General features: G+C 33.4%; 1 protein-coding gene across 1 annotated transcript; it reads right to left on the bottom strand.

Annotated features, from left to right (window-relative positions):
* Positions 1-636: 636 nt before the first annotated feature.
* LOC133325368 (tyrosine-protein kinase Shark) lies at positions 637-5,424 on the bottom strand. Its single transcript, XM_061534140.1, has 7 exons — positions 5,349-5,424; positions 4,790-5,277; positions 4,152-4,733; positions 3,054-3,784; positions 1,251-1,876; positions 1,023-1,194; positions 637-963 (listed from the first exon to the last, which is right to left on the bottom strand). The coding sequence occupies exons 1-7, from the start codon at positions 5,422-5,424 to the stop codon at positions 639-641; spliced, it is 3,000 nt and encodes a 999-aa protein (XP_061390124.1). The 3' UTR covers positions 637-638.
* Between the last annotated feature and the right edge of the window lie 6,208 nt (positions 5,425-11,632).

Raw genomic sequence — 11,632 nt, 5'->3', positions numbered from 1 at the left:
GCTTAAATATTTCTTATTACCTTTATGCATTCCGTGACTATATTTGGATTTCCAATGGCATTTTATTTGTTGTTTTCGAGTTAAAAATTTGCATACAATCATTTATAATATTCTCAATCGTCATAAAATAAGTATTGTGTAAATATTTTTCATAAAAATATTTATTACTTATGTTTTTCTAGTATCTGCCTTTAAATTTATTAGCAAAAAAATTTCGCACAAAATGTCATCACATTCTCCCACTCCCTGTAATCAGAATAACTAATTTTTCCCCAAAGCGGATTTTTTGGCTTTCGAAAGCGAGAATGAGAAAAAAATTCACTGTGCAATGTTGTTCAGTCTATAAAACACACATCAAACATTTTTTTGCTAATATTTTATTTGCATTATAACTAGATCAAACTTAATAGATACCAATGACACGAATTTCGGCAACACATATAACTTAAATACATATTTTATATATGTAATAAATTATGGAATTGGATTGTTTAATACTCTAGGATAAAATACCACACGTTCTCAAAAAATAAGGACAAGTACACTTAAAATATCGATGATTATAGAATTGCACTTGAATGTAATCGATGAAAATATAATAAAAATGAAAAAAGAAAGAGATTTGTATTGAGTATTCTTCAACTGATGTGATCAGTTTTAACTAGTTCTAAAATGTTTTGATAATCTGGGTCACGCGCAAAAAATTCTGTAAGATATCGGAATGTGGGACGATCTTTAGCTTTGTAATTCCAACAATTTAACATTATTTCATAAATGTGTTCCGGACATAGGGGGGGTTTAGGCAAACGCTGACCACTCTCAATCAATTTAATTGCATCCACGCCACGTATGTCACCGTAAGGAGGTTCTCCCAAGGAAAACATTTCCCACAAGGTGACGCCAAATGACCACACGTCGCTGGCATGTGAAAATATTCCATTGTTAAAACTTTCTGGAGCATACCTAAATACAATTCAACAGTAGTTAAGACATAATTGACAATATGCCATTATTAACCATACCATTTAATGGGCCATTTGCCACCTTGACTGGCTTGATAACATTCGTTGTCATTTCCTAAAGCTCGAGATAGTCCAAAGTCACTTATTTTGGCTTGATTTCTTGATGCTAACAAAATATTTCGAGCTGCTAAATCGCGATGAACAAAGTGATGTTTCTCCAAATACTGCATGCCTATAAAATAATATCTATAATATACTATTGTTGTTACTTTCGATTATCTTACGTACCACATGCTATTTGAGAAGCCCACAATTTCAGTTCATAGTTAGGATTAATTTTCTCCTTGTGGTCCAATATGAAATGTAACATCGAACCGAATGGTACCAACTCCTGAACCATCATCAAAGTGGAGCCTTTCGATATTCCTATTAACTGAACAATGCAATGATGTTTAAGCCGGATCATTACGGAGGCTTCTCGTAAAAACTCCTGCTTATTTGTCCGACAGTGTTCGTCACGCAATGTTTTTATGGCCACCTCACGACGTCTCATATCGCCTCCAATTCTTTGAATTTGATATCCTCGATAAACCGACCCGAATTCGCCTTCTCCGATTATCGATTCAAGTTTAAGACAATCAGGTGGGATCAAGTAATTTACTTTTGAACTAGCTCTGGACGTTTCTACAGATGCTGTACTTGTTTGTCGATTTAGATATCGCACCATTTCACTTTCATTGGATGTTGTGGATATTAACGAATCTAATCGTTCTGGATTATGTGAAAACTCTCTGAGTTCGGCTGCAGATGCTTCAAGTTCATCTTTAGTCATGTAACTATCACCATCGATATAGGGTTCGGCAAAGACGCGAATATCTACTGTTGGTATATAACCATTTGCATTTGGCGACAGACTGTAAGGAAAGAAAATATAATTATTTATTTTTTTTTTATTTATTTATTTATTTATTCATAATGTAATACAAAGCCTTCATGGCCAAACATAATATATTACATTGCAAATCATAACCTGAATTTTAATTCTAAAATCTTAATTCTAATTGAATTGGCTCCCCAGCCTTTATTTACATTATAGGTGTTACTAAAATAAATATACATAAGTCCCATTAACAATAACATATCCCACATCATCAACTATTACATATTATAATATGTAAATAAGTATAAGAAATGTATAGAGAAACGTCAATTTAGTCGGTGTGACTTGATAAGTACATTCTAAGCTTCAAGCGAAAAGCATTATTTGAGTGAGAAAATATGCGTAAATCAACCGGCAAATAGTTCCAGACCCTGGCTACTCGAACCACAAAATATTTTTCAAAACAAGAGTTACGTATATGTGGTATATTAATTTGAGTATTCCTAGTAGAACGGGAAAATGTAAAAAGATTAAGCAAGAGCTTTGGGTATCCGCTTTTAACAGTTTTAAAAAAGTGCAACGTATTGCGCATATCAACAAACTCTCGAAAAGAACATCCGAGGAACTTGGTTACAAAAACAGAAATATGTTCACGTATACGAACATCAAAGAACCTTACAATGGTATTAACAATACGTTGCAATTTTAAAAAGTTATATTCAGAAGTCCCTGTGAAAACTTCAAGAGCATAGAGGATCCGTGGCATCAAAATTGCATGAGCTATTCTCATTTTAACCCAAGTAGGCAAAAAAATGCTTGTTGAATACAACTTACGCAAAACAAAATAAATTTTAGAGTGAATAGTGTCTATGTGGTACCCAAAGTTAAGTTTATTATCTAGTACCAATCCTAGACATTTATGTCTATCCAATATTTCAACATGAGTCTGTCCTATTAATATATTACAATCAATTTGTTTAAAATAAACCGAATTGAATATGGGCAGTATTTCCATTTTATCAATCCTCATTATGTATGTCTTGAAAATAATAAAATTTTCGGTTCAGTCACAATTACATTAACAAAGCCGAAGCTTCCAAGTAAATTAACTTAAATGACCAACATTTTGTAAATTTTGCGAAAATATTCCTTTAAATCCAAAACTATGCAATAATGATGATAGTCAATGACAATATGTATATGTATATTACCTTTCGGTTGGAATTTGTTGATTTCGCTCTCTTTCAATAATAACATCACTTTTTGTAAAATATTCAACTTCTTCTTCAGTTTTAGATTCAGGTTTCATCTTAGAATCTAAAGATGACGTGAGAGTATCACTATTAACTGCTGCATTATTTTTGGGAACATTATACAATTCATTTTGACCACCGTTATTGTTGATTAAATTTAAACTTGCAAAATCTGTCGAAAAGGACAAGTCCTTCAATAATGTTTCAGCCTGTTTGAGTTCTTCCTCGTTGCAGGGCACTTGAGGTTTGTCGTCACATGATATTGATTTTTGTTTCAGCTTACTTTTTCGTAATGTACTCATACTTTCTAAGATGCTGGTCTTTTTGGGACTTTTCAATTTCAACGTGCTGAATACGGATGATTCCTTTGATTTCTTCTTGGTATTGTTGTGGTGATGTATGGTAGATAATGTATGGGAATTCTTATGGGGCAATTGTAGTGCTGCCTCCTTCTCCATAGGGGGGCTTTTAGCTATATGCTGAGTAGAGCATTGTGGCACTTGTATGGCTTCGGACGATTTTTTAGATGTTCGTGGCATTGTTGAAAACAAAGGTAATGGAGGTTTTGGTTTTGGAAGAACAGGATATTTGAGATTTATAGGCAACCCATCAGCAAAACGCATGAAATGTTCCACTAAGTGCTCTAATGTTGGTAAGAACGGCCCGTCATCAATGTATAAAAATTTTGACTGTAAATGATAGGATACATTTATAAGATAACTTAAATTGTGTGTGTGTTTTTTGTGTTTGTGGGAATCTACTGAATAATGACAGTTGTAATGAAAATTACCATTAAAAACAATCAAAAAAAACACATTATTTCTATTGAACCTTAATAGAGGTAATATACTGTAGAAATTATTTATAACTTCTCCTTTATGATCGACACAAAATAGTAAATTCTTGCAGTAACAATTTAAATAAAATCAAATACACTTATTTTTTAATTTAATTATGACCTTTGCGCACTATAATCAATATTAATTTGGGATGTTTTTTTATTTTAAAATAGGCAAGCTGTTCTAATCCTACTCTTTTGTTGATAACATAAATTACAAACATATGGATTTTCTCCTGATTTTGGACAAAATATAGATCAGAATATTTCATATTATTTGAACTTACCGACTGTGAAATTATGAAATTTTTCACAACATTATCATATAGCAGGGTTAATACATAACCAGTTCCTGCAGTTTTTCTCTCAGAAAAGCGAACCAGAAAGCAACCTGATGCATCGACGTTAGCATTTTGAATTCCGTTTTCAGTTGTAGTATTTTCTATTTGGAACTTCGCTGCAAACGTTTTTAAAACTTCCGTTGCTTCTTCCCGATTTAGAGTTCCGTGATACCACTGTGATCTATTTGTGTTTGCTGGTTTCAATTTATATGTCTCCAGATATTGTACCACCTTTTCATGATTAGCTTCCTTTGCCAAATCAATGGGAAATTCTCCCATAGATGTACGAGGCAGAAGTGGTACATTAGCAGCCAACAATTCCTTTACTGCTTCCAAATTGCCGTGTTTCGCTGCTTCATGTAAAGGCACATAGCCGTTTCGAATATTGCGACCCTGAACATTGGCATGTGCAGCTATTAAAAGTTGTATAAAGCTGCCACGCTGATGTCTGGCAGCGTACTAAAAATACACAAACCATTAGATCTAAAGTCCAATAAACGTAGTTCCGAACTTACATGAAGTGGCATGTTATTATCCGTATCCATACAATTAACATTTACTCCTGCGTTTAGTAACAGATTGAGCATAGCTTCATCACCGTACAATGCAGCCAGATGCATAGCGGTTTGCCCATTTTGATTTTTGGCATCCACATTTCGATAGCCACACTTCAGGAGTTCCGATACAACAATATGATTGTTATTCATAACTGCACGATGAAGCAAGTTGGTATTTCCATGACTACGTGTTTCATTCGGTGGCGGATCGTTCCGAATGAACTTGGTGAGTTTGGTTACTAAGCCATTGGCCGATTGCTGGTAATATTCAACCAATGTGTCCAATCCATGCAAAATCTTTACTTTATCTTCAATTGAGAAAAACGCGTCCTCCCCATGACGTCTTATTTGATAATGGCAAACCTCGCCCTGGTGTAACAAGGTCAGCACAAAATCACCCGCAGCAGTATTACTTTCGCGGACAAGGAATGTACCATCCTCCTCGCCTTAAAAATTTACATATGTTGAAAATATGTGAATTAAATCAAATACATATTAAAAATACCATTTAATTTACCACTTTTGCATATTTCTTCCGCAGACTCGCGAGATAGCCGTCCATGAAACCAACACAAGTTTTCATCTCGGCTCATAATAGATTGCTAAAGGCACAATTGTTTTATCTATATTTGAATACAGTTTAAAATATTTGTATCAAATCTGAAAAGCAACAATAACAATTTCCTTCCCACAACAAATTGACAACGATGGTATAAAAAAAAACAATAAGATCACTTAATTTCTTACTTTTAACACTTGCAACTTTTGGTACTTTCTTCTATGAGATGTATTATTCTCCGCATAAAGCCAGTGTTGCATTTCAATAGTACTGTGATATTGATCATGATCAAAGCAGATTTAATAAGGTAGCTGTATGAGCACAGCTGCTGGTAGAATTAACTCTCAGTAATGTTGCCTTTAGATTTACGAAATCCAATCGATCTCAAACGTCAATTCCATTGCGTATACATCAAGTATAATCGACTGGATTGTGAACATGAATAAAAGCACATTTACATACAACAGAAAATTCAGGATTTAGGGTTGTTGCGTCATTTATTTCCTAGAACCGGCACAATTTTGCGTCATTTCTGAATAATATAAGTTATCGTCATTATTCATTCTACATTATATAATTGAATTCACATTTTTAGAGGAATTTTAAAAACTTTATGGAGGGTGCACAAAAATTCGCTCGCGAATGATTCAGAATACATTTCTTTTTTGTCTTGGGCTCATTATAACTTTCACCGCATTGTTGTACAGGGTATTATGACTTTGTGCATATGTTTGTAACTCGTCAACATAGGAGTTGATCTCTGTTGGTTCCGTTGTGACTGATTTTTTTTTTTTTTGATAAAATATATTCTGTACTACTCGAACAATCGACTTGATATAAGAAATGCCAATATCAATCGATATTTTCTCACATACTGCAAAAATATTCCAACCTTCTTCAATAAAGTCTCGAAGTTGAATCGTTCCTTTAGGTTAATTCCCATTTTTTGAGTTTTTATTTCAAATATTTATTTATTTGGAGAATTATTTATTGTTTTCTTCTAATTCTAGCAATTTCTGGTGCATTCGGACCTTTATTTTCTATAATAATGATGATTTTCTGAATTTTAGGTGTACTGTACAATTTTTTTGGCAATTTTGATAGATTTAACAGATTTTTTCAAAAATGTTTATCTGTAAATGATTTTATCGGAGCTTAGTTTACACAATTTACCTAAATTAAAGAGCTTTTTTAAAAATATATTAAAAAAATGAAGTAGAGTAAAAAATCACACAATGTTTTAATTATGTGGGCACTTCAAAGTCGAAGTATTTTCATAAAAACCGTTATTTATGGAAAAATTACATGAAATAATTTTCTATTTTCACACTAAATCTCTGAGGTGCAGTATATCGAAGTGCTCCAAATAAAAAATATTCATAAGTACTTCAAACGAATCGAGAGCTGATCAAAAAATGTTTACCACAATAAATGTTTTAATTGCGTGATCACCACTGTATATTTTCGCCCGATTTTATGTAAAAGATGCACCAAAGTCCCTATATTACTTTCGATTTGCATGAAATTTCGCATAACGTACATAATCTATAGATCCCTATGTCTGAGTAGACGTCGTTTTTTTATCGCAGCTGATCATTTCTTTTATATTGCCGTTTATCATCGATTAAACTATTTGAAATATACATTGGTGCCACTGTTATTGTTTATATAATTTCGGTTTATAAAAATTTCCGGAGTTTTTATAATTTTTAAACGAATTACAATTCGTGCATTTTTGCATTGCATTTTTATTGCATAAGCTTGCTGTGTTGCTTTGTTGGTGTGTTGCTGTTACTGCTGTTGCTTTTCTGCTTCTTCTTTGGCTGTTGTTGTTTACCGGTTCTTTTGATATGCCTGCTACTAGAGTTGCTAAATGCAAATTGTGTGATGGATCCATTACTAAGACGCAAAGTAGTGTTCTATGCCGAGCATGTAACTGTTGGATACATACATCTTGTGCAAATATTGATGAAAAGAATCTGCATGTTTTAAAGACGGTAAAATCGTTTGCGTTTATTTGCCCTGCTTGTGAACCTAATCTAAATGGCAACTGTAATAACGATGGCATTTTAGAAAAAATAAACAGTCTGACAGAGAAATTAGATAACTTTATGCAGAATTATCAAACAGAGCAAAATTCTATTAAAACTGTTTTGGATGGTATAAGGAAAGAAGTGAGCTCGTGTGTTGCAGAGATGAAGTCTGACATCAAGGAATGCAATAGTAATATTCGGCGTGTTGAAACTACTACTACTACAAAATTTGTTGCTCTTGAGAAGGAGGACAATATAATTCATAGAAGATTGAATCGTTCTGACATTTTAATTAGTGGTCTGCCTGCAGGACTTAATGACTTGGAAGCTCCTGTGATTGCCTTGGGGTCCTTTTTTAATGTACCTGTTGCTAGCTTTGATATTCAACATGTCTGTTATATCAATCACAGAAAACAAATTCTCGTTAAGTTTAACAAAGTTTCTAAACGTGATGATTTGATGAGAGAATATTTTAAGACTCGTAATCTCAGAGTATCTGATATTTTGAGTGGACAAGGTGACGACCTGAGAAATCGTGTGTACTTGAATGATCATTTCTCCCCCTTGGCTGCTCAGTTGAATTTTGTATGCAAGAGACTTCGTCAATTATCCGTTGTGAAGAAATTTAAAATTTTAAATTCTGATGTGCCGAGAGCTTTGCTGGTATTTGTGGATGGTAGAGAGGAAACTTACAATGCAAGTCAATGTGATGCTCTGCTTCGTGATGCTGATACAGTGAGCAGTTGATGCCTACTTGTGTATCGTATGTTATTTATTTTATTTACTCTGCTTTAATTTAATTAAATTTTTTTTTTCTAATTTTTTTATTGATCTCTTATTGTGTTTTTGATCAGCTGCGTTAGAGTTGGTTGTAAATTTTTTTATATAAATTGATAATGTTAAATAGTAAACACGAATTTTTGTTTTGTATTTGGTTCCCCTATGTAACTGTATTAATTTTTATTATTGATGTCTTTTAGTGATAATTTAGGACCAGTGATTAGCAGCAATGAATACTTTAATAGAGTTCTCAGATCTTGCCATGATAAGTTCAATATTGGTCATTGGAATTGTAGAAGTATGAGACCTTCTGTGAATTCTACTAAGTTTTGTGAAATGAAGTCTATTCTATCTGGTTCTGGCATAAATGTTCTTGGTGTCTCTGAAACCTGGTTAAAACCTGAAGTTTCTAACCGTGTTGTTGCTATACCTGGGTATAAGTTTCTTAGGAATGATCGTCAAAACATAAGAGGTGGTGGTGTAGGAATTTATATTATGAATGATATTCGGTATAAGATCGTTTTTAAGTCGTCTATCTTGGGAAAATGCGAGTCTCTCTTTATTGAAATATTGTCGGGTGATGTTAAACTATTATTTGGTGTGGTGTATCTTCCTCCTCCAGGTGACTTTGCTGCTTTTGAAAATATGCATGCTGATTTATGTTTGAATTATTCCAGTATAGTCATTGTTGGTGATTTTAATTGCAATTTGTTCGATCCTCATAAGGCTCTGTCCGTCCGCTCTATCTGCTTCCGGTTAAACTTATCTATTCTACATAATTCCATACCTACTCACTATGATATGTCGCATAATTCGTCTTCATTAATTGATTTTATGTTAGTTAGCAACTGTTCCATGATTTATCTTTCTGATCAAGTTATTTGTCCATCTATTTCTGACCATTCCTTAATTTTTGCCTCACTTAATGTCAACATTAGCACATTTTGTGAATTTGTTGAATACCGTGACTACGCGAACATAGACTGGAATGGATTTTTTAGCTATTTATCTGCATTTGATTTTACAGTGTTAAATGTTGTTGATGTGGATCTTAAATGTTCTCTGCTATCTTCAATTATTGTCGATTTGTTTGCCTTTGTTCCCATTGTACGTAAGAAAATTCGTCCGGATGATAATTGGATTAGTACGAATACCGTAACTTTGGCTCGATCTCTTCGTGATATGGCTTATTGTTCTTACCAACAAAACAAAAATGCTGATAGTTGGAAAATATATTGTAAGTACAGGAATAAAGCTAAGTCCGTTATTCGAAGAGCGTAGGAAGTTTTATTCTAGAAAGTTTAAAGGGATGGGTTCTACTGCGCTCTGGCGCTTTCTTAGAGGATCTGGAATTACAGGAGATGATGGCATGGAGTGTAATATTGATGTCGATGTTATGAATTCAAATTTTGTTTTCCATAATCACAGTACCAACGATTTTGACAATTTGTTCATCGATAATTCTGATAATGGTTTTTCTTTTTGTGCTGTTTATGTTGAAGATATTGTTGTGGCTCTGAACAAAGTTAAGTCTAAATCCATTGGTGTAGATGGAATACCCATTGATTTTTTGAAGCTTGTTTTTCCATATATTTGTGATTACGTTCTTGATTTGATCAATTCTGTGTTAATGACTTCTGTATTTCCTTTGACTTGGAAGAAAGCTCGTGTGGTCCCTATACCGAAGGTTAGTGTTGTTCGTTGCTCTGAAGATCTCAGGCCTATTTCTATTCTCCCTGTTTTGTCTAAATTGTGTGAGCACATTATTAAGGAACAAATACTGGCACATGTGAGTAGACAAATTTATGATGGCCAGTTTGCCTATCGTAGACATCATAGTACTACTGCATTGCTGTTATATATGACTGATATGATTAGGAATAATGTTAACATGAATAAAAATACAGTTGTTGTTTCGTTAGATTTAACCAAAGCGTTTAACTCTATTTCGTTTTCTATGTTAATTTGTAAACTTAAGAATGAATTAAATTTTTCTGTATCTGCTTGTAGGCTTGTTATGTCTTATTTGATTGGTAGAACTCAATTTGTTTCATTTAATGGAAACTCTTCTGCAATTCTCCCTCTTACATGTGGTGTTCCACAAGGCTCTGTTTTGGGCCCCTTGCTTTTTGTTCTTTACGTAAATAATATTGCTGATTGTGTTTGTAATGTGAACTGTAAACCGCTTTTATTTGCGGATGATATATTTCTTATATTTAGTGATGACGGGAGTTCTCCGTTCCATTTTGAAAATTCTATTAACCATACTCTTGTTCAGATTAAGCAGTGGTGTCTAGACAATTCACTGATATTGAATCCTGCTAAGACTAAAGCCATCAGACACATAGAATTGACATCCATCTTGATCAAAATTCAATAGACTTTGTTGACCGTTTTAAAATGTTGGGCATATTTGTGGATAACAAACTTGTTTTTGATACTCAAGTTGACTTTATCCAGCGGAAAGTTTATGGCATTATCCGGAAGTTATATTCTACGGATATATTTTTACCACCTTGGGTGAAAAGAAGATTGGCTTATGCTCTTCTGATGCCCCATATTATTTACGGGTTAGAAGTTTATTCTGGCACGCTTGATCGAGTATTTTTAAGGCTGAAACGTGTTGTGAACTCAATAGTGCGTTATGTTTATGGTATTCAACGTCGCGAACATGTTTCAGGCTATGTTGTGAGTTTCTTGGGATCAAACTTTGAGCAGTTTGTAACAAGTAAAATTTTATGCTCTTTCCATAGAATAATTAAGAGTGGATCGCCTGTATTCTTGTCTAATATGTTCCATTTTATGTTATCTACTAGAAGTACTCAGATATTTATACCCAGAATATACAACTCTATGTTTGAGAAATCGTTTGTTATACGTGTCGCTCGAACGTGGAACTATTTGCCAGTAGAGCTAAGGATATTTTCGCAGTCGAACAATGCTTTTCGATTGAAACTGCTTAACCATTTTCGGACTTTTGATAATATTTGATTCCTGATTTAGTTTACTTGCTTTTTTATTCGTTTTTACTATTTTTTCATAAATTTACCTTAGTGCTATTGCTGAATAATTGACATAATTTCATATATTGCTGCTTTCACTACCTTTTTGCTATTTTTCCTTTTCGTTTTAGTTACGGCTGGGGAGCCAATACAATATATATACAAACACTTTAGTTAAGTTAAGTTTTTTGGTTTTTAATGTCTACTTTGATAAGAGCTTTGTAATACTATATGTTGGCCTTGAAGGCTTTAGTATTCTTGAACGACGACGATCATTTATGTAAAATCGATTATTACAATGATTTTATTCACACAACTTTACTTTGCACTTTACTTTACACGACGGTTTCAATTCGCGATCTGATTCACAACTGACTAACTGCCTTTCCATTTCCTCTATTTATATGAGCCTTGCCTGTCGCTACAG

Source organism: Musca vetustissima, unplaced genomic scaffold (genome assembly GCF_032173495.1).
Source record: "Musca vetustissima isolate MV318-11 ecotype Yass unplaced genomic scaffold, APGP_CSIRO_Mvet_v1 utg185332, whole genome shotgun sequence".
In the NCBI taxonomy this organism is placed as follows: domain Eukaryota; kingdom Metazoa; phylum Arthropoda; class Insecta; order Diptera; family Muscidae; genus Musca; species Musca vetustissima.
Note: the sequence above shows the minus strand (reverse complement) of the source record. Positions and strands in the feature narration are given on the sequence as shown.